General features: G+C 31.8%; 2 protein-coding genes across 4 annotated transcripts; both read left to right on the top strand.

Moving 5' to 3' along the window:
- The first annotated feature begins 506 nt into the window (after nucleotides 1-506).
- On the top strand, nucleotides 507-2,874 carry LOC105334531 (sarcoplasmic calcium-binding protein). The gene is made up of 2 exons (XM_011438022.4): nucleotides 507-666; nucleotides 2,177-2,874. The coding sequence occupies exon 2, from the start codon at nucleotides 2,183-2,185 to the stop codon at nucleotides 2,720-2,722; it is 540 nt and encodes a 179-aa protein (XP_011436324.2). The 5' UTR covers nucleotides 507-666; nucleotides 2,177-2,182; the 3' UTR covers nucleotides 2,723-2,874.
- A 10,634-nt stretch (nucleotides 2,875-13,508) lies between these two features.
- LOC105334509 (uncharacterized) lies at nucleotides 13,509-21,868 on the top strand. Of its 3 annotated transcripts, XM_066073626.1 has the most exons (16): nucleotides 13,509-13,587; nucleotides 14,988-15,111; nucleotides 15,367-15,492; nucleotides 15,844-15,978; nucleotides 17,382-17,814; nucleotides 17,973-18,010; nucleotides 18,268-18,366; nucleotides 18,471-18,599; nucleotides 18,848-19,057; nucleotides 19,736-19,825; nucleotides 20,030-20,121; nucleotides 20,216-20,296; nucleotides 20,594-20,689; nucleotides 20,919-20,972; nucleotides 21,170-21,227; nucleotides 21,261-21,868. In XM_066073626.1, exons 2-15 carry the CDS (start codon nucleotides 15,006-15,008, stop codon nucleotides 21,191-21,193), a joined length of 1,713 nt encoding a protein of 570 aa, XP_065929698.1. In that variant the 5' UTR covers nucleotides 13,509-13,587; nucleotides 14,988-15,005; the 3' UTR covers nucleotides 21,194-21,227; nucleotides 21,261-21,868. The 3 variants fall into 3 exon arrangements, with proteins under 3 accessions (XP_065929698.1, XP_034309169.2, XP_034309172.2); XM_034453278.2 differs by having other exon boundaries at nucleotides 21,170-21,868; XM_034453281.2 differs by lacking the exon at nucleotides 15,844-15,978 and having other exon boundaries at nucleotides 21,170-21,867.
- Nucleotides 21,869-24,332: the final 2,464 nt, after the last annotated feature.

Raw genomic sequence — 24,332 nt, forward strand, 5'->3', positions numbered from 1 at the left:
CAAAATTTGCATTCAACCCGAATTCGGGCTTCAATCGATGACATCGGTCTATATAAGTATTCTTTGATCAAGATCACCGCAAACTTCATCGATCACCTACTCTCAGACAGCCGCATGACCCCCGTCACAATCGGTCAAATCAACTTAAGAAAATCAGTCCTTTCTGCCCCGGGTCACTAACGACCTTGACCTACAGAGAAACGATCAGAGGGGAGAACGACCCCAAGTCCATTGTTCAACTGTCTGTCAAAAAGTCCAATATCAAAAACCCGATCCGACCATTACAATGGTGCACTTTAATGATAACAAAGATCCCACAACCTTCACACGACTCATCTAATCGCATCTGGTAACAAATATTGCAAATTATTATTTAATTAACGTAGGGTGTCTTATTTGTTCGGATGCACCCCCGTTTCAGATTATGCTCAGATAGAGCGATGATAGCGTTGTGGGTCTTGGTTAAACCTTTGTCCATTTATCCGTTTGATCTCGAGCGGATTACGAGCTACGCATATCGCGCACACGTGACCAGTCATCCATATCTCGTCCTTTTTTATTTACCTGTAGTGACGGCAATTAAATGCTGATAAATCATATACTTACCTGGTATTTGGTTTTGGACCCTCATCGTGATCAAAGGATTGCATAACTCGTAATTATTTTGTAAGTTTTATTGTGAACATTTCTTATTTTTATACTTTAAGAAATAATATGTATTTGATTTTTTTTTAAATATCTAAATACACATTTTTATTTGTGTTATCAATATTATTCTAATCAGTTTTACCTTTCTATATTCTTTTTGTTTTGATTTACAAAGTATGGTACATGTACATTTTACAGCATTAATGTATTATCTTATAACGTCGTTTACATTTATTTCAAAATACAAGATGCATTATATGAATATAATGTCGTAAAATGTATTTGCATGATTTGTCCAACGCTTATATTTTTGCACAGTATTCATAAAATGTAAGGAATATTGTTCAATAAGGCTAGTATGATTTCTTTACGCATCTTTTATGATATTTCGGGGACTTCTTAATCGTCTAAAAATTAATAATTTTAGTAAAGCAACTATTCGTTCTTCCCTTGATAGTTATTATATGGTGCATATATATTATTTTGGAAAGTTACGTGTATAAGTCTCAGTGTAAAAGTCACGCAGTATATTTTGAAGAAAAAAATAGGCAATAGTAAGTGAAATTGATTTTTAAAATATCCTTATAACATTTTGGAGATAAGAATTTCTGTTAATTTCTAAATCTATAAACCCGAATACAAGAAACAATATTCAAATTGCTAGATATTTTACTTGCTTTTTAAAATATGTGCATTGAGATAGATTGATAAAGCGTGGGAACCATGGTTTTGTTAAACTGTGGCAAAATTTGAATGTCATCTTAACATGGCAATTCATAAAATATACGTATATCAGTGTGAGAAAAAAAGGCCTGTTCATTACTCATAATCCCAGATGAGATAAAATTACACGACTCGTCGAATAACAATTAAATTACATCATAGTTTTAACTTTATATCGATTTTTTGGCGGACATGTGATCATTAATTCGCACCAAAGGCCAAACCTCCATTGTTCTTCTCTAACCAATTTAATTATTTTAAAAATGGCTTAGTGCAGGCGCACGAAAAGGCAACGTAATGAAATGCACTGTTAGCCCATGTATTTAGTTTTTAATGTTAAATGATAGCTACGTACTTATACTGGCCAAAAACTGATAAGTATGTATTGATACAAGATTGATGAAAATTATCTGTCTGGTTTAACAGGGGAAAATTATGACACGAACTTTTCTTGAACCCTGTATTACTGATTTCTATTTAATTAAGACGTTATCATTAAAGAGAAAAACATTTTGATAGAATATTCACCAAAATGATTAATAATAGAACTGCATTAGGGAGGTTGGGTGGTCAACAAAATCATCAGATCTGCCTTAAACTTTGACAAATGATAATTTATGCCATAAACCAACATTATGTAAAAAGACAATCCAAATATTTCAGACTTAAAATTTGAGCATTTTCCTATATCTTCATACAGAGCTCTTTTTCTGATGGAGTTAAATATTGCCTAAAAATGGCCACGACCACCCAGCACTCCTAATACGATAAAAAAAAATAATATTTACATTATATTAAATTTCAGAGAAACATGGATTATCTTACAAGGAAGTGGAAATATTGGTATTCCTATCTAGATGTAAACAAAGATGGCATGATTTCTTTCGATGACGTCGAGGAGTGCCGAAAGAAATTCGCAGAACTCCACGGCCTGAAAGACGACAAAGCCAAATCCGTCAAAGTAGATATCGAAAAATGGTGGAACAAGTATATATTCCGATCAGGGGCCGGAAAAGAATTAAGCGAAAAGGACTTCCTTGACATTTTGACCGCCGATTACAAAAAGGACAAGGCAAAGTTCAAGAAGAGCATTGAAGAGTGTTTCACCGAGGTTTTCAAGGTCATCGATATCGACAAGGACCGTACCATTGACCTTGACGAGTTCCTGTACGCCTTCAGGGCGTTTGGTCACGACGACGACTCGATCCTGACAACAGTGTTCAAATCCTACAAGGCAACCAATGATAAAGTTCCCATGAAGCAGTTGGTAGATTCCTGGGTCCAGTTCGTGTGTGACGAGGACAGCACGAAAAAGGACGTGCTGAAGGAGGCCTTTGAAAAGGGAATGTAATGAACCATCCAATACATTTTCCGTGTATGGCTGCGAATGTGATCTTGCTTTGAATGTGTTGTATTATTAAATAATGAAGACATAATTTTTTGATATCTAGAAAATTTTAACAGTATAGAATTTTTTGCAAATAAAATTGACTGGTTTTTTTTTCTATTTACTTTTGGCTTTTTAGGTCACTTTAGTCATTTAGGTGACCTATTACTATTTTGTTTTGTCCGTCGTTCGTAAACTTTTAGCCACTTCTCTGGAACCACTGAACAAATTTCAAGGGAAGTTAGCATATAGCATCTACGGGTGATAAGGGAGAAAAAATTGTGAAATACATGGCCCTGCCCCTTTGGGGCCCGAGAGTTGGGCTTAAATCCATTAAAATCAATGCAATCAAAAATTCTTCTTTTTCACTCCTTGACATTTAGCAGTGAAACTGCTGGCATTATTGTAATAAGCATTGAGGCATCTACCAATGTGAATTTCAATGCCTCAGTGTCAAGGGTGTGACTCTGATGATTATATAGTGAAAATGCATTCTTTGAAAACCTTCACCTCTGTTCCCTGGTCCTTGAACTAAGTACATAGTTATGATGAGGAAGAATGCATCTTCCGAAATTAACAATTTTATGGTCCCTGGGTTAGAGTTTCTAGTGTTTGGGGGGGGGGGGGCTCTAATGATTATGACGAGAAAATTCACATTAATTCTTCAACAAAAATCGTCTCCTCTGCTCCCTGATATTAAGCAGATGAACTAAGTTCATAGTAATGATAAGGTAAAAGGCCTCTGCCAAAATTGCGAAGTTCATGGTCCCTCGGTCAGGAGTTCTTGTGTCAGTTGCAAATCTCCTTTGCTTCTAAGTATTAATAAGCAGATAAACTATAAGACTAGTACATAGTTATGATGGGGTGCCTCTTCCAAAACTGTGAATTTCATGGCCCCTAGGTTAGGGGCTCTAAATGAATGGAGTAGTAACACTGTGCCAGATATTTATGCCAATGCCAAGCTGGCATTTTTTCACCCGCTTAAGATACAATTTCGGAAAAATTCATATGTTCCAAATGATATACCATTGTCTAGAGAGTGTTTAACCACTTCTGTTTTAATGTGTTTCACCTGACAGGTGAGATATTTACCTTTGAAATTTATATTTCATAGGAAAATGATAATTCCTATAGGCGAAATGATTCTCCTACACGAAATATTGACAATCCTAGAGGATTTTCGAAAAATCCTTTAGGGATTATATTTTCTGTAGGGATTTGCTTAAGTTAAGTAGTTATCCTAGGAATTTAAGATTTCCTAAAGGATTTTATAAAATCCTATCGGAATAAAAATTCCTATAGGAAGTTCTCGTATTACGATAGGAAATTTCAAATTTCCTATAGCAAAACTGTTTTACCTATGGAAATAAAAATTTTCCTGCAAGAATTTATTTTTGAAATGTAAAAATCTCACCTGACCGGTGAGAAACAATGATAACAAAGGCGGTTGTAAACTCTTTAAGCAATGGTCTATCCTGTTGCATATTTGAATTTTTCGATATATGCAACTGTGACGGGTGTAAAATGCTACCTTGGCACTGGAATAATTATCCGGCACAGTGTTTAATTCTTTGAAAATCTTCTCTGCTTCTGTGTATTTATCTGATAAATCATGTATATAGTTATGAAAAGAAAGAGTGCCTTTTACAAAATTATGAATTTCATTGCCCATGGAGCAGGGGTTCTAGTTTAAAGGCAGGGTTGGGAGGTGTATTTCGATTGATTATTTTTTTTTTACCTTAGATTTGTTTAATTATGTCACTGTACATGTATGTTTTGCTACATTTTTTTTTTGAAATTTAGAAAGTTTATTTGATTAATCAATCTCTGAATATTAAAATGATTTCATTAGCACTGTTATTATAATGCACATGAATGTACATTGCAAAAGCCACACTGCAGCTACTCAGGTGACTAATAAGGCCAAAGGGCTTCTTGTTTTCTTTTGTTTTGAAAAATATCCAGTTAAACTGTATTTGTTTCCATAAAAATTGATGAATAGCGGGAAAACGAATAACTTAAATAACTTATACATCGATATCCTTTTGATCGTCTTACCAATATATAAATCACAATGTATTTTTATTCATTCTGTATTGCATTTTTACACGTAGAAATGAATTTTTGGAATAGAGCAATTTCAAAAGTTCATGCATAATAGTTGTCTCAACATAAACGTGTTTCATATTTTAGAAACATTGAAAATATTGTTGTCGAGTTAACTTTGCGGGCTCGGATATTCTAATGGTACATCATCTTACTCTGAATCTAGCTCTCGCCAGCAGATTGACATTGACATATACTGTGAAATCATTAGAATTGTTGTTTTAATTTTTATTAATCTCGTAGATTAAAAACAAAATGAGAAAAAGCATGTTTATGAGTTATAAGTAATTCTAGAAAATGTTGTGTCTAATAACTTGTAAAAAAAAAATGTAAATACCTTTCTGTTCCAAATCAGGATCATGATACAATGATTACATTTTATTAGTGTTAAAGCAAAAAGGTTGAAACACATTGATTGGAGTGGAATTCCATTTTTTCGATCATGGTGCGGTAAAATGTATATTTACACTTAAGGTTCTCCGCGGTTTCCGCTTATTATTACTACGCTGCATTTGTCAGATCCGGTTATTAGTCATACCATATATGACGTCAAGCCAGTCGTCCTTAAACAACTATACTTGAAGCAATCGTAATTGCCAGTAACGTAGTCTTAATTGTTTGTTATTCTGATAACAGATATTTTAATTTCATCTGCAATAAGTGAGGATGGGTTTTTATCCGGTAAAATTGATTTAATTAAGTTAGAGCAATATGAGGCTGGAAACAAATGAATGATACGAGAATTAGAAACCATGCAGAGGAGGCTGGAAAGTCAACAAATTCACCTTCAGATTCCATTAAAATTTTGACATGATTTCTGTGGCCATAAACAAAAATTTATTACATAAAAAAATATTAATTGAAGAAAAAATTTTGGTTTTACAATTAAATTGAATACTGTAAACAACTTTTTTTCGCGACGATTTATTTCCCTATTCAGTTCCTATAAGCTGGTTTGCGATGACTAATGATTGCAATCAAGCCTTCTCCAGACCCGTCTTGTTATAAGATTCATAAGACAATGACAGGTTCACGGTAAGAAATAGTGGCGACGACAAGGCGCTCGCGAAACTCGCAAAAAATGTCGCACGCGAATTAAAATTGGTTTACAATATTTTTCTATATCTTTACAAACGCCTTATTTGCGTTACAACGACTTTTGAAAACGCGCTTTAAGGGCTTTATGATAGATTTGACAACGTTCGACCAAATTCATCACCTCTTAATATGAAAAAAAATGATGCCTTATTACTTATATTTACAGTACACCTTAAAACAACATTTTAAAACCATTATTTTTTTCATGAAGCACGCTCTATGTATTACTACGCGGCGCAGTCAATATACATTCATTGCATGATAGTGAGGAAAATTTAAAGATTTATTCCCGAGGGAAATAAGATTTTTCTGGGGGAATAAATCTTCATGTTTCCCGAGCATTCATTCAATAAAAGTTTTGTTATATTGAACAATATATGATTACATAAATACGTCGATTTCTAATATTTTTCCGACTTGTCGAAAGCAATTGCGTCGTGATTGTTTGGGGTTTTCGTTATTGTTTCTCTTTTCTTTTATAGATTCGAATCAAATATAGTAAAATTGGTTTTTTGTTATGTAAAGAAAATTTAAATGATTAAATATCTATGATTTGATCATCTTTGTCAACATCGTACGCTTGAATTAGCTTTTTCGTACATTTTGAATGAAAAATCCCGAGACTTCGGAAGAAGTGAGACACGATATTTATTCCCTGGGAGACACGACGTTTTGTTCGCCTTGTCACTGGACGCTGTAGACCAATTAGATGGCGCCTTATATAGAATAATCATATTGAGGTATAAAAATACCGTTTGTCGGTTTTGCTATAAGACACTCCCATTTTGTTTCGCTCATCTTTTATGAAATTATTGAGCTATAGGCTTTGAAATTGATTCGTAATGTTATCATAGATAAAGACAGTTGAATAGATTAATATTGTAAATATTTCTCCTTTAGAGCTTGTGTCCTCCAACTTTTTGATTTAGTTATTGGAGTGGCATGTGCTTTAATTAAGATTTTAACGATCCCAAATGTTATCTCTTATCTATCAATTCTAATTTCATTTCTTGTTATTCCTGTCTATTGAAGCAAATAATGCATCGTAACACTTTTTGCATATCCGGTCTTTTTATATGTTAATGCAGTTCTGGAAGCTGTTATAAATGACATTACGTTTTGGTATCGGAAGGGTCGAGAGAGAAAAAGGCGAATGATGCAAACCTTTATGTGTGTTACAAAATTTGAGGTCTTAAGATAACTTATTTTATGTTATGTTCCACGATCCAGTCAATACAAACTAACGAGCATTCGCAATTGTTATACAATTGTTATACATGTACAATTACTCACACTTGCCTATTCAAGTCTTCAGTATTTCAATTTTAATTAAGTGCTTGAGCTTTAACACAAAAATATTTAGATATAAAAATTGTTTCAAGGTCTATTTTAGTGTATTTTATATTAAAACAGCTCTATTTATTTCCAAAGTAACGTTCTAAATTGTATAACGCAAGTTCACGATGACCGCATAATACAATGTAACATCATCGATTAGAATTTTTAAAAAATCATGTTATTCAAGTCGTTGTCTGAAAAGTTTTATAATCTAAATCAAACCGTATGAGAAAAATAAAATATGCACAACTGTGTGATTCTATATTTGCTTTATCCAATTCTTTGAAATTGTTATATCCGCTCGACAGGCTTCGTGAATATATACACCATGTCACCTCATCGAATAAAGTAAATATAAAATTGCAGAATATAAATATCCTGTACATATACAATTCATAAAAACCAACTCATTCATTTACATTTAAATATTCAGTAAATACAAAAATATTAATCTGAAGAAAAATATATTGAAGAAAAAAAAACTCTTATTAGAATAATCCCAAGAAAACGGAAGATCCAGGGTAATTGTTGCGTTGCTGATAATCTATCTGATAATTCATAGTGACTAAGTACACGTAAGCCCATGGAAATTAGTTAAATTAGCTTTGAACCGCCTCTTCAAGCAGTTCTGCACAAGAAAGTTTCTCTTCTCAAGGTACTTATTATGTAATCTCCCAGGAAAGCTCTGGACATTTCCGTACTTTTTTGTATCTGTAATTGAAAATCTGAATGAAGAAAACTTGTCTCGCAGGATAGGTTGTTTTTATTCACTTTTACTCTACTTGCTTTCCACGAATATATAATCATACGACTTGATCTGAGGGAGACAAAAAAACATGTCATTTTGGTGTCTTTGCCGACGTATTCCTTTAATAATAAATGCATTTTCCCCTTTCATTTTTAATTAATTATATTGTGTTTGTGCATTAAATATATGCATTGTAAATCACCTCAAGTATGCACGACAAAATATTTTTTTATCATTGGGTGATATGTTTAAATGATTTTGACGAATAAAATAAGCCTTTTAATATCGAAAAAAAAACTTTTTCTTCATACATCAATTCATAAATCAATAAAATACAGACTGTGATCATTATTATAATATATCAAGGTCGAAATAATAAAATTTGTCAATATTATTGCTTTTGTTATATAATTCTCAACAGAATATAATAATTATTAAAGTAAAAAACGATGGCAATGAGCCTCATCTTATGAAAGGGAGTGGGACACGAACAGTATAAAAACCGGATCGTGTATCTCTCTGCAGCATTGGAACCCTTGGTATCAATATGAGTAAGTACAAACTATAAATTTTACCATTTCTTTAGACTTTATATCTTTTACGTTGTTGATTCTCAAATAATAATATGTGATGGAGATTTTGACCTTAAATCATAAAGTGTATAATATCCTACAATAGTTTTTTCTTTTAAATTAAAAAAAAAATGAAGCCCTAAAATATATATTCAACTATATGGATGTGCATCGTTAAATTGCTTTTAATTTTTTTTAATCACAATCTACAGCTTTAAATTATTATAAGCTAATTAAATACTTTTTAATAGTATCGTGTCGCCATGTGTTTTCAATAGTCATGTGTTTCTGAAAGTCGATTTTCGTTACGTGAATTTATTCCAAAATGAATATTTTCCAAATTACCTGCGACATCAGATATATAAAATCTTCTTTTGTCCTTATACATACATGTATATGCTATCAAAACTATGGTGTGTGAAAGGGTTAAAGCCACACAATTACTCAGGTGAGTTTTAAAAAATTTTACTAATACTTTAATTAAAGTCCCTAAAATTGCCAAAAACCTATTTATAATATCAGAGTATCTAAAATGTACTTATTGTCCGGTCAAATAAACTTCTGATGACGTATTTACTTGCTAAAATAATCATATAGACTAGCTTTGTAAAGTTTTTTAGTTAGTTTTTTAGTTAGTTTCGAACCCTAATAGCTCTATAAAATAAGCTTTCTTATAAATAAAAACGTTTATATTAATAACCATAAATTGACGGTACTGTAAAAAATATAAGTAAAAGATTAATGAATGGGAAATTTAAATAATTATGGCATTTAATTAAGTTGAAATAAAATCTTAAAAAACAATTGAAAATATTATAGAACATATTCAAAGGCTACGTAAAATATTTTGAAAAAAATTGTTGATGAATCATACTTTCAGAAACATATCACCCCCGTTTTCATCGGTTGAATGCCGCATCCAGTTTATTTATAACTAGAAACTCTATATGATGACGACTAACTTTGATTTGGTATCGGCGATGTTCTATGCATTATCGTAGGTTAAAACTGTGATAGTTCAAAAGTGTTGACTGGAGAGACATTCATCAGGGGGTAGCGTTAAATGTTAGACTATCGGAAACCCATGACACCGGGAAATGAATCATAAGGATCCTACGTATGTCTGCTTCATCGAATAAAAAGAAGTCTTATCAAATCAAAAACTAATGCTGAGATTTGTCATCAAACCTCGTACAGATGAAATTCTCAAAGTAAGGCCAACTGATTGTTGGCTAATACACATGAACATATGTTGTCTGTCCGTAAAACGAAAACGATATTTATTTCATTTATTATGACTTTTTAAATCCTTTCATTGTTATTGTTTATGAGGGTTTTTTTCAGATTTTTTGCATTGTAGAACTTCGTTGAAACATGAATAGTTGATTTTAGTGAGCTTTTCTTATTTTTTATAGATAAAACTACTATGACAAAGTGTTTGCTAATCTGTACCATTACCTTGTGCTTAACAGTGTTGTCGTTAGCAACACAATCCCCCGACAGAAATAGTCCAGAAGAAACCAAACATGAAAGGTCTGTATTAAAAGTACATGGTATGAAATATTTAAAATCGAATGTAGAGTTTTCGCTATTTGTTCATGAAAGGTTTAAAAGTCTGATTAATTAAGAAAAAATAATGTTGATTATCGACAAAAAAATGATCATCTTGCGGTATAGAACAAAATGTGTTTCTTAAAATTAATATAGACTAGACTTTGACCCGTGCACGCACGGGTTGACATTGCATATGATATCTGGCATTTACAAAAAAGAGACATCGAAACACCGTATATTATTGACATTTGCATAACCAAACTTGAAGCCTACAATAATGTTTAGGCTATTAATTTCACTACACTCTGCTGAGTTGGAATAATCTAACTGTGTCTCGGGAAAGGCCTTCACCACAGTTAAAATGCCTCCCATATTCCCGTAATGTAGCAAAAAAAAAAGATTTTGGAGAGAACAGAGACATAGATAACATTTTATTTATGTCTCTGGAGAAAATTAATAAAGTTGCATTGAAAATAACAGTCAAATTGTTCACAACAAACCGTGTTGAAGCTGTAAATACCTTTCTTTAAAAAGTTTAATTCTATAATTGCAGAATTCAACATATTTCAACAACGTTTTTTACACACCATGTTGACATTCGAAACTCTCGGGATTTTTTTTAATAAATGCACTGTGTTAGAGTTATCTCCCGTATTTTGTTTTATCGTTTCTAAGTTTATCCATGCAAATGTGATGTTGTGAAAACATAAAATAAAGAATCTCCGTGGTTTAGTGTGAATGTAATGCACATGCGCAAGATTGTAAAATCTAAAAAATTCAGATGATTTCCGGAATTTTTTGAGGAATTTTCGTTGATTATTAATAAACGAAGCTTGATTGAGAAAAAATAAATACAAATTGGTAATCTTCAAGTACCAATGATGTTTAAAATATATAAAACAAAAGACAGTACTCTTCCGATTGATCGGTATTAAAGCTAAAAAATTCGAGTCTATTATTTTAAAATAGTAGTATAGATATAATTATTTATTTCCAAGTTCCTAACCAACTGAAAAAGATAGTTACTTATATAAAAACATTGTAGACTGCATATTAAAACTTTAAACAAAATTAAAATGACATAAAATAATAAAAATATATCGTCATACGTTAGAAATCACATTGTTTTATTTTTTCCATTTTCCCTAAAACTTTTCCATTGAAATTAATCCGGGTTTTTTTTTTTGGGGGGGGGGGGGGTGATCACGCCCATTTGCAATTACTTATATTCAAACAATGAAATTGAATATAACTTTGTTTCTTTTTTTATCTGTTGGACAGGAGGGAGCCACGGGGCGTCCTTGGTGATTTGGAGTTTGACATGCTTAAAGGAAAGAACCGATATCGCCAAGTGGGGCATGGACTAAATATTTCTCATTAGTAAGAGACATTTTGTAAACTTTGGAATATCATACATTTATTGTATAATCATGGTGAGGAAAATATGAAGATTTATTCCCCAAGGGAACATCATATTTTCTTATGGCAACGCCTGAGGGAAACATGATTTTTGGCAAATATTCCAATATTTCCCGAAGGTCTATGCAATGATTGTTTATTATGCAGAATATAAGGTGATATAATATACTAACATTCGTTGGATTCGTATCCTTATGAATTATGTAAAGCAAAAGCGTAGTGATATTGTATACTGGTTACTTACAATATAAGATTTCTGATATGAAAAAGATAATCGGTTGTTGATGTAATACGATAAAAAAAAATACGCTCATCCTCGAGATTTTTCTTACGCATGAATTGTTAATTCTTTTGGCTTCAAAATGGGTAAGAATTGAAGCGAAGTGTGACGATGACAGGTAAATATGTAGTTTTAATGCCAGGACACGTGATTGTCTAGAACCAGTCATATAACGCATTATACATAGAGAATTATCTTAATGAAGTATAATAAAAAAATATTTCGCAAAAGGTCAGGCCACAAGATGTGGATTCAGTAAATCCTACTCATCAAACAGGGTTTTTTTTCTACAAATACAAGCATACTTTTGATGGATGTACAATTATCTAAATTTTCATCAAAAATAGATCGTCGTTTATATTCCTATGAACTTTTAATCAAAACCATCTGTATCGATTGAATCAGTGTCTTCCATTCTTACATATTTCAATGTGAACTTTAATGAAAATGAGTCGAAATAATTTGTACTGGTTTTTTTTTAATTTAAATGCTGTCTTTAAACGGTGTGTATTTTCTTTTCAGCGGCAAATGATACTCTGTTTGCAAAAAAGAATACGTTTTCTGTAAGCTGATTTTGATTTATTCCAATCTTTTTAATTAAAATTTTCACATAAAAAAGATTGTTGATTAAAATGAAGGGATTCATTTCTTTCTTCTTTTTTTTTTACAACAGATTGGTCAGATGGCTGCGTTTCCAAACCATTTCTTAACAACAACAGAATATCAAAGCAGAGAAGAGCAGAGCACAGACAATGTTAACAAAAAACCAACGAAATCCACCAGTTGTGTTTAGTATATGTGCGTTTTTCATCATTTTGATTTAAAAAAAAAACCAGTACATTGTGTATTACATATACAATTTTTTTTATTTTTTTTTTTTGGACTTCATACACAATAAATTTCAGCGACAAGAATGCTTACAACTTCAATATAGTGTTTGTTTGTATGTTAAAAGTAAGTTACTGTTTCATAATTCAAATCTTGTTTTAAAAACAGGGATTTTAAATACAAAAGAGACATATAAATGTACTTTTTCCAACTTGGTTTTATTTGAATGTAATGTTCTTATTCGTTCCACTCAAAAGAACACAAAAAATTTATAAAATAAAACACAAGTTCAACACGTTTGTTAGGATGTGAAGCGCTCTGAAGTCTAGGTTAATTACATACAATGTAAATACATTAAAATTTCCTCTTTTTCTTCATTTCTACAAAAGAAAACAATACTTTTAACGTAATATTCCAATACATTTTGTATACATCTCAAAAGCAAGAGCGGGTAGGTGGGAATAAGTTATCTGCACTAAAAAGAGCCTTCGAATAGCTATAGATAACTTTCCGCGCTAACATCGGTCAGTTAAAACCCGTTCAATGAATACTCAATTGTCATCTGACAGGGTGACCAACAACTAACCAATAGATAACAAGTGTAAATAAACCTTTAAAAAAAAATACATACATTTTCAATTTTCATAATTGCATGACCGAGTTTAATATTCAAAAAGAGTAAAAGGTCACAATTTTTCTTGAGAATCAACGTATTGATTAAAATTTAGGTAAATATTGAATGTAGCACGTGTAATATCAGTAAAGGAGACACAAAGATTTATATATCCAGGTTGTAAGTTTAAAAAGATAAAACCGAAAGTAGAATGTAAGTAAGTAGGGATTTCCTTCCGTTATTGATTGTGCTGTTTACACAATGACTTCATCAGTAAGTTGTTTTTTTACATTGTATCATAACCCATTCTTAATTTAGTTTACATCGATGTTATGAGGCTGTGGGGCTAAAAAAATTAATGTTCTTCTCTCTATGTGTAATGTCTTGCTGTAAAAAGAATATCTTTACTACAAACTAAGTTATGAATGCAGGACGTTTGCAAATCCGATAAGGCTTAATCTAATATCCGGATTGGACTCCAGGACTGACCCGGAGTCTGCACGATCGATGACGATCTGCAAGGCCGATACGCATTTTTATTACATACATAGTAAAAAGTACAGGTTTCTTTTGCATATGTGATACGGATGACATCACATGACTTGTATCGGCCTCCGCGGCTGATACAGGTTATGAGCCCTTTAGGGCTGATACGGATCCGTATCACACCCCTTGCAAAACTCTTCTGCATTTTTGTCGGCATTGGTGCATGTTTACAGACGAAAAAAGGAACATTTGTTACACTGTCGACATTTTTAAGTGCAGTTGAAAACTTCAGATACTAGCAAATGTGTTTTGGAGCATTTAACTTTTAAAAACTGAGGAAGTTCTGGTTCTGTAGCTACATCTTTGTAAAATGATTAGATCTCTTATTTTGATGGGGTTTTTTTAATTTTATTAATAAGTATAATGTTAACAAAGAAGTCATCGGTGCAATTAATTGAAGTTTTTCAGGTTTTAAGGTACATACATGTCAAAATCAACTCGCACTATCAATTGAAAATGGATGATTATCATTATGTGAACACTGTCCTATATGAAGCATTGATATCGCATAGTATATGCAGCGAACAATATGATACTCAACCTTAATTTAGGAAAATTGCCAGCAAAAAAATCAAAGTGTTGTTATACCATATCCCGAGATTTTGCTTCCACCACTTTTCGCTTGATTTTTCGATAATTATCAATACCTTTGTGCTCAAACTACCTTCATCCTCTAATATGAAAAATTTCCGGATTATCTGTTTTGAAACGCCCCTCTATCGCTTCAGTTTGCAATACACAATCCAAATATAGAAATGCTATGGGAATTTTGCATTGCATCAACCATGATTAAGCCCAGATTAAAACGTTGAAAAATTGTGCGAGGTATTCCAAGTGAGTTCCGAATTATGAAAAGATGTAAACATTTTCCCGTTTATCGATTTCATCTGTATTTCTTTCACAGGTATGTGTATTTTTATTTAAAATCATCCAAAAGCGATGGAAGCAATAACTTGGGACAGACTTAAAATATTTTAACATTAACATCAATACATATGGATTCTTTTAGTGTTAGAGTATATTTATGGAACTTAATCAGAGCTTGAAAGATCAATAAATAAAACTTCTTTAACACTGAAAATATTTTCTTGCATTGTTTTATTTTTCTTTTCTTTTTTTAATCGAAGTGACATTTTCTGCATAACATGGCAGCGTATTTGGAGAAAAAACTTTTAAGGGTATTAGTTAGTGCTAATTCCACCGAAAAGATAGCCATATTGGCCGCAACATACGAAGAGTTAGTTGCTGAATGTAAGTACCATCCAAATGTGAAGCAATAATTTTCAAATGTATAATTATGTTACTGTTACTGTGCACATCTTTAAAGTTTTCTATTCCAAAGTATTTTTCTTGACAAATATCAATGAAGAATAAAAAAAATCGTATGGACAACGAAAGGCTAATTATCTACAGACCCGGTACCTTGTTTGTTTAATGTTTTTAATTACACGACATGTCACAAAGATTTTTATTTTACATTTGCATGAAATGCAATTGATTGAATAGGCAAAAGAAAACTTCCGCATGATGGAGGTGGGAAGCCTTTTGACCTTTACACCGAGGACAACACAAAAATTGATGAAGATTTTTTCTCCATGATCGGCAACGACATCATCGTTCGTCTTTCGACGGGTACAGAAAAACATATTGCGGATTGAAACGTAAACATTTCTGGAATTGGATTGTTTCTGCCCAAAACTGATCGGAAAGTATTGTCAAATGATAACAGAAAGAGAAATTAATATGTGGTTTTGTATTTTGTTTGTATGCAAATTACGCGGTACAAGAACATAACATGCCTTTTAATCACTAAGGAGAGCAATAAAACTTTGGGCAGAAGCACGCCAGTTCAAGAAATGTTTACGTTTTGATCCTTAAATGTAAAAGATGGCAGCACATACCTTTTAATCATAGTTTGTTAATAGAACAACTTTTTGTCACCAATGTTACTTATGTTTATATATTTGTGGGTTTATTTTCCAGAAGCACCTTTAGTTTTCCCATCGATCGTTTTCAAAGTTAGTGGGAAAAATAGATTTTATCAAATCGGTGAAAGGAACTTGATTGTAACTGTCAACGTATCGGACAAATATACCAACTTCCTGGACGACTTCATAGGTTAGCCTTGACGATTTGCTCTATTCTTAGCATAGGTGCTAATTTGATTCAAGATTACAGACACTGATCTTAACTTTATATAATCATCAGTAACGAATCCGTAAATAGAAGAAAAATATGTTGCATGATTAGATTTTCTGATAATTCTAGAAAATAAAAGTGTAATTAAGCCCTTAATGAAGAAAACATTTTTTTTAAGATCGCAAATAAACTGACTTGAAAACACTATGAATTAAGCAGACAAGGTTTTGGGACGGTTGATAAAAATCCATGTGCATTCCATGAGTTGTTAGGATCATTAATGCCGATGTTCTGCAAACTAACGTAAACTATCAAAGATAGACCTTTTGTGTAATCAAAACTCACATCGTCAGAAAATGATACACTTTTAAATTCAATAAACTAGCTAAAATCTCCACTAGATTTTTTCCGTGAAAATGCCACAGTTAAATTTTCACAGCAAAGGAAGTACCATTTTATCTCTAAAGTTGAGGAAACTAAATGGTTAACCAATTGAGATCTACCTGTAAAGATTAAACTTGATATTTTTTGACAGAAACAACAATTTAATAAATAAAAAATCTACAAAACTAAAAGCTTTTCAATTAATTCTTTTCCGTATATTTTAGACCTTTATATTTTATTTTTTAACACTGTCACGATCATTCTGTCCTCTAAAATTCTCCATATATCAGTAATATACTTATCACAACAATAAGGTCTGCCCTCTAAAATTCTCCACATAGCAGTAATACTTATCACAACAATAAGGTCTGCCCTCTAAAATTCTCCACATAGCAGTAATACTTATCACAACAATAAGGTCTGCCCTCTTAAATTCTCCATATATCAGTAATACTTATCACAACAATAAGGTCTGCCCTCTAAAATTCTCCACATAGCAGTAATACTTATCACAACAATAAGGTCTGCCCTCTAAAATTCTCCACATAGCAGTAATACTTATCACAACAATAAGGTCTGCCCTCTAAAATTTTCAATATATCAGTAAAACTTATCACAACAATAAGGTCTGCTAGAGAGTCTGGAAACTTTTCATAATAAATGAATAGGAGAGATATTAATTAAACCTTTATAAATGTTTAATTCCTACATTTTCCCTTTCTGTCGATCATTCACCTATCTTCCATCTGTTAATTCGATGATTTTACTGATCCACAACAGAATTACATTAAATGGGGATTTTGGTTGTACTTTCTTTTTTTTTCTTTTTTTTAAAGGACAATTAGATTATGTGATGGTATTTAAAGTATATTTAAAAGACCCAATTTGATATTCTGAGAATATGAAAACTCTTCTGTAAACAAAATGAAAACGACTTCTTATATCCGTTTAAGTTTTATACATGTAATTTTAACTTGTTCTACTTTTTCTTAAAACAGACAAAATCGAGGACGATGAGGAAATATTTTCATTGGAATGGTCAAGATGGGAAGACCACGCAAAAGTGTTTTCTTGTGGACTTAAAACAAAGGTTACAAATGCCCTTCACGAACACTTATGTACAATAGAACATATGATACTAAAATATATTGGAAAAGAAGATTTCAAGGTTTTAAGGTCACTAACCGAAAAGTTTTTCGTTGAGTTCAAAGCCATGATGAGCGCTGTTTTTCAAGGATGTCTAGACTTCCGTTTCAACTTTCTGTCTGCTGATGAAAGAATGGTCATGATGCAAGATTTGCCAAAAGTCCAATCCATCTTAAATCACATGCTGTTTCCACCAGACTTCGAAAAGGAATACCCAGGGGTACATTTAACTACAACAATCAATCATGAATATACAAGTGATGGAGACACGTCCACTCAATCAAGGTAATAGGTCGAACTTCAAAGAAAGTGAAATGTTCAGATTTATTACAGTAGTTTTAACAATGTGATATTACCTTTCATAATGTACATTTTAGTTTTCTTTTCATGATCTACCGAAATCATCTATTTTTATCAACAATACTTCATTCATAACATTGTAGCATTGAAAGTCGCAATATACAGTACTTGTATCAGACAGGTCAGTATTTTATACAGTATATTTTTACCTAAATATAACGTAAAAGTTATTGAAATTTTTTTTTTCATAATGTCATTTTGATTTTGATAATTCTGCAAAACATTAACTATATCTTTGGACATTCTTTTACATGGCGTCTTAAGAACATTATTTGTTGTGAGTATATGTACATGTACCAATTAAGAGTACTAGAGAGAGTAAAAAATAAGCCATCAATTAAAAACAAAAATTTTCAAAAAACAATTTAATGTTTGCAGAAGGGGATACTGTAGCTGTCAATTTAAGATCCTTAGAAGGTGAACTTCTTCCGAATGCTTCTTTGAATAGTATATACAGTGTTCTTCGAAATTTCTCAGGTAAGAGTCACATGATTAGGTATCATGTCATAAGAATACATATAATATTTTCAGTGATCTTGATGTGCTTGTATTAATATATCGATATATTGACATTTTTCCAGTAACCACTTCGTCTGCAATTCAGCAGAGTGAAAGGATACTGTACACCGTATTGTGTGTAGATAAATCAAGCAGTCTCTCTGTCGCAGAGTTCTCCTCCATAAAGAAATGTGCTATCGAATTTTTCAAAGGTTAGAAAATGTTTGTTTTGGTAAAATTTGGTCTCAACTAAAACCAGCGAAAAAAATGAGATTTGATTACAGATATGTTCAGTTGTCCATCCTAGGCTAACATTTGTTGTTAAGAGAAAGCAAAGACAAATTAGAAAGCAAGCTTGAGTCTTGTTGATAACCGTATTTCAGAATGTGTGCATCAAATCTTTGTTAACAAACATAATTATATTGATATATCTTATCCGTATTGGTGTTTGTCTTTTAAGAGCTTGACAGAAACGCACATAGTGAACTCCATCTTGAACAAAATGTTAACAGTGATCCATATGGTAAACCCTATCCGAACATAAATGTTAACAGGAACGAACATAGAGAACCACATTTGGACGAAAATGTTGCCATCCTCGGTTTTGGAGATTCGCTGGAATACCTCAGTGGTTTTTCTTTCAAGATTCAAGATCAAATTGCACTTATGGGTAAATAAGCTTTACACTTTATAGATTGTTATTTTAAAGGGGCATGGTCACGATTTTGGTCAATTATTTTTCCGATTTTATTTTTTATAATGCTTCAGTAAGGCATTTCTAATAGGCAACCAAAATTTGAGTGTCATTTGTTGAATTATAAGCGAGTTACAGAGCTTGCAATTCTCCGCTATGTAAACAAAAAGTTTGTATACATTTTGAACGTTGAAGTAAAAATTCCAATTTTAAACCTAAAACGATTGTGTTAAACGTTGTGAGCTGCTTATCTATCTATGCCTAAAATAAATAAAAAGATAGACAAATAAGCTGGGAAAAGGTTTTTAACTGGTATATTGAACCTATGTAAACAAAAACAGGGCACCAGCCATATTTACATGACAGAGAATTGTGAGCCCGGTACCTTACTTATAACTCTACGAATGACTCTCAAAAATTTATTTAATCATTAGAAATGCATTTCTAAAGCACTGGAAATAATAAAAGATAAAAATAGAATTTGACCCAAATCGTGACTATGCCCTTATAAATGTCTGGAAAACTAAGTTCAGCTTTGTTCGTTACATAAGTTTCAAAATACGTGAAAATGTTTTACATTTGGATAATTTTGATTATTCATGTATACATGTATATTCTTTTCTGTTTACATGCATGTGTTATCATACTTGTCAGATCAAATGGAAAAGGGGACTGTCCAGAGTTCAGGATCATTGCAAGTACTTGAGGCAGTAGTCACGGCCAACTTTCTATTAAAAGAACATGGTATTTTATAAAACAATAAGCTTATATTTATTTGTAACTTATCTACTAGGATATGCATAGTGGTTCCAATTCCAATGTATGTTGTTTGTACAATTTAATCTAGAGCAGACAGCCCTAGTTTCTGATTTCCGTGTAGAAAAAGGGAACGCGATATATCTAGTTCTAGTTGAATTTATTTTTAAAATCCTCTTATATCTTTTAAAGGCAAGAGACGAAACTTCGGAAATGGGGAAGAATTTCTTCCTCCTCGAGTAGTTTTAATCTCGGGCGGTGGGTTTCCGGATGTTCCGGAATCCGTAAGTAAAAAAAACTTCAACCACGTAAAAAAAAGTCGTGTTTTAATGGCTTTGATTATAAAGTTCTTATACTTTTTTTCACTACTTACAACAGGGTGTAAATCAATTGATTGATCAGCTGGGAGACAGGGACATGCGTTATCCTGTTTATTGTTGCAATATTCGAAGCTCTAGTGTATGTTTTATTTTGTTTTTATTGGAACAATAAGAAAGTAATTTTTTTCATTAGAAATATAAGTAATACAACCAATACTCTCTCTCTCTCTCTTTCTCTCTCTCTCTCTCTCTCTCTCTCTCTCTCTCTCTCTCTCTTTCCGTATGCTTATAACTTTTGCAGTTAATAGAATACAAAAACATGCAAATATAAAGAAAGCTGAATTTCATCCCAAAAAAAATAGAGGTCTGATAAAAAATTTGGGGATTTGTTCTTAAACTTAAAAGGATGATAAATGTGATTATTTTCTTATTTCAGAACCAAGATCGGCTGTCGTTTTTAACAACACATACAAATGGCAAATTAATCACAAAATCAAAGTCGTATTTACTGGGAGCGTTTCATCGACTGAAAGTAAATAACTACAAGATTGTCAATTCAAAATAATAAAAATGTGTTTTAATGAACTGTCATTTTTAATGTTGTTTGATTAAAGCATTCGGTGGTATTATTATGAAATAAAAATGCGTTCCACTTCAAATAATTTAAATCAGTTTGTACTTTCTCTTAACCCGGTTGATTCTTCATTTTACCAAGTTTAAGGACATTGCATCTTTACCTTCCATTTTTTTTTATTAATTAGATGAGGAAAACTTTGTCTCAAAACAAAAAGAAAGAAGATTCTGTTGAATCACAGGTAGATTCATTTTTACCATGAATGTTTGAATTAATTTATAAGAAATTTTGAAGTTTTATGATAGGATTTATTTTTTTCATATCATATCGTCAACTAAACTAATGCTTTAAGAATAAGTCTTTTGTCACAAGCTTCGTTGTCTGATATTGTGTAAACAAAGAAGGAAAATTGCATAATAATAATGACTTTTATTTCAGGACATTGAGTTCTTATTTGGATGAACTATGAGGGCAATTTGGCGACAATGGTCTACGCTTGTGGTCTATTATACATTAACATTAATCCAAATTGATAATAAATTTAAATAACTAAAACAATTTTTACATGATGACTAATAATGAATATCCTAAACATTAAGTGAAAGGATATAGTATTAACCACTTGTAAAATGTAATGTATTTGTTTCTTATACCGTTGAATCAAACATTGAAAACATCTGTGCAAATATTCGTCTGAGAAAAATAATACATTTGGAGCTTCTGTAAGGTTATACCAGTAAGAAAGTTTTATAAAATGAGTGTGACACTGGACATGGCTTTACATGTGATGTGACATTTTTGAACATTAAACGCTTTTAAAATATGCCATTCCTTATGATCATGACGATCTCACATCATCATACCTCCAAATGGAAAGAAAACAAATCGATTAAACCAGTCATCAGAAGATTGTCAATTCGTTCATTAGTAGAATTGGATATGCATACTGTGCTTAAATTAAAAAGCGAATTTACATTTCCTGTTCTAGATCAAAATGCGTTGAAATACCATATAAAAAACTGATTATACTCTTTTCTTGGTTCGCATCGATTAAATTTAGGAAATGAGTTTTCAATTAATAATTCAAATACAAAATGTATAAGATTGTGTAGATTTCTATTGTAGATTGTGTGTGTGTGTGTGTGTGTGTGTGTGTGTGTATATATATATATATATATATATATATATATATATATATATATATATATATATATATATATATATATATATATATATATAGTCTATTTATTTGATTTTTCATTTTCATATGTGAAATTTCTTCCATGATGTTGCAATAAATGTTGATGTATACATGTATAACTATCATATATATCAACAATTCACTATGTCGGTCTTTCATTACGTACATGTTTATGCATTATTCTATGTATTCTTTTGTGATATTCATTTTTTTCTCGTCTTGTTTTTATTTCAATGCCTTTACAAAGGAAACAGCTTATCTTTGGCAGTCAGCAATGTCACAAACTCTTTGCTTTCCGTTTTACCTCACCACTTCAAGTTGATTCAAGTTAATTGAGCACCAAGATGTGAAACAGAATCTGAACTTGCAACTTGACTGGTACGGCTATGTCAACTAATATGGAAAGGAATGTTTGCAACAATAGTGTAATGTATTCAGCTTTGATGTTGAATAAAGATACATTTTTTTTAATTCTAAATTTATTAAGTCCAAAAATCAATATTTCACAATAAAACAAAAAGTGCAACTAAATTTATCAAAGGTCTGAAGTCGAAGACCATGCACAAAAAAAATTCAATCACCGATTTTTAATTTCAAAAATATACAATAGTTACCCCCCCCCCCCCCCCGGGTTCTCTATGGCGCACGCTCTTAAAGGTGATAACGTATTACCTGCTCGGAGACGAGCGCAGAAACCACAGTCAACAAGCTAGTCTGTATAATAATTTATTTGAATATACACCTACCCTCTTGAAGGCCTTTTTAAAAGATTATATACAGGTTAAACATACCAACCCCTGTTTGTCTTCTGGCTTCAACGTCGTGTTGATGCTTCGGCCGCTAAGTACAGATCCTCTGATCATCCAATTTTCTCAGCTTATATACCCGACAGGTATCATGTGACCAGAGGAGAATCAAATGGGATGCGTACGTGAAACCGAGAATCAGCACAATGCTACCATAGGGGACCGAAGGGATATTTTCTATTTTGGTTACAACTTCAGTGACACAACTACGTACAGTTCTATTCTAGAAAAGTTGTACATTCTCAACGGAGAGTTTTATTCCCAAAATAAATCTTGTACAATATGATCATTTACGTACAATAAGCTTTTCAACGGTACGTTTAATTGTTTAAAAGACTAAAGAAGACTTAATTCCGTAGAAAGTTAGGTACAAACCGTTTTACTGAGATATGTTGGTTAAGACACGCCATTACATAAATAGTACCTGTTTAAGAGGGTAACAGTTGAAATTTGACACCCCGAGAAAACCTCTAGTTCACGTATTTTTTTTTTTTTAGAAAAAAGTGATATATTCTAACGAATTGTTTGACTATACAAACAAATAATAATCATACTCGTAGCACCTGCTTCCCAGTATATTTAGTTTTCAAAACAGAGATGAAAAGACAGATATGATGTTTTAATCAACCAATAAACAGGTACATGCATGAAGTAAAACGTTGGCAAACCAAAAGTTAATTTCATTTTTATATTGAAATTTAGGCCACCACTCAGTGCAAAGGTGTTCGCTTTACATACATGTACACTCTTTCGACCTAGCAACATTTTCTTTAAAAAAATCATTTTCTTTACGAAATAATTCAAGAGATTAAGCTATGTATGTATGTAAGTATGAACAGTATTTATAATCCATGCGTTAACCCTGAATTGATAAACGCTGCTTAGACAAATAAATGTGGTTCTCTATATGAAATATTTTACAAAGCAAAAAAAAAGTCGTAAGTTCAACAGCTTGTATTTCTTGCATAAGTTATCAAGGTCACAGTGACCTTCTTTCACTTTATATAATTATTCATAGTTCATTTTACAGTTATTGAATATTTAAACAAGAGGCCCATGGGCCACGTCGCTCTCCTGAGCAACAATAGGCATGATAAAATCACCTTAATGGAATCGTTACACAAAATATCTGGACAATGTTGTATAATACATGTAGAACCCGTATATATATAATATTCTTGCACGTAAATACGGTGAGGCATATGACCATAACATTGGTCAGTTGATCCATCTTATATCTAAATATATGATGTTCTTTTTATATATTATTTAGATACATGTTTCTATTTTGACCTTTGAACTTGTTTTGGGGACAGCTCCTAGTGGCACAGTTTATCAATTTAGAATCTACACTGTATTAGGATGCTTGCATAATAATCTCACAAATTGTAGCATTATAAACATTAATAACGGGAAAAAATTTACCAATATTATGACCATATCCCTTTAATGTGGAATATAATATTACAATATATTTCAAGAGTTTCATTATAGAATGAAACAAGGAACTGTTGTTTAGGTGAGTGATGTGGCCCATTGGGCCTCTTGTTTAAACAATATGCTCTAGTTGACGTCCAAAGAAGCCTCTAGATGG

This window comes from Magallana gigas, chromosome 10 (assembly GCF_963853765.1).
Source record: "Magallana gigas chromosome 10, xbMagGiga1.1, whole genome shotgun sequence".
Lineage (NCBI taxonomy): Eukaryota > Metazoa > Mollusca > Bivalvia > Ostreida > Ostreidae > Magallana > Magallana gigas.

Bases quoted from the DNA above. Each gene is read 5' to 3' on its own strand.
- LOC105334531 (XM_011438022.4), top strand. From the start codon at position 2,183: ATGGATTATCTTACAAGGAAGTGGAAATATTGGTATTCCTATCTAGAT.
- LOC105334509 (XM_034453278.2), top strand. From the start codon at position 15,006: ATGGCAGCGTATTTGGAGAAAAAACTTTTAAGGGTATTAGTTAGTGCT. The intron at 15,112-15,366 runs GTAAGTACCATC...TTGATTGAATAG, and splicing joins CGAAGAGTTAGTTGCTGAAT to GCAAAAGAAAACTTCCGCAT. The intron at 15,493-15,843 runs GTACAGAAAAAC...TTTATTTTCCAG, and splicing joins CATCGTTCGTCTTTCGACGG to AAGCACCTTTAGTTTTCCCA.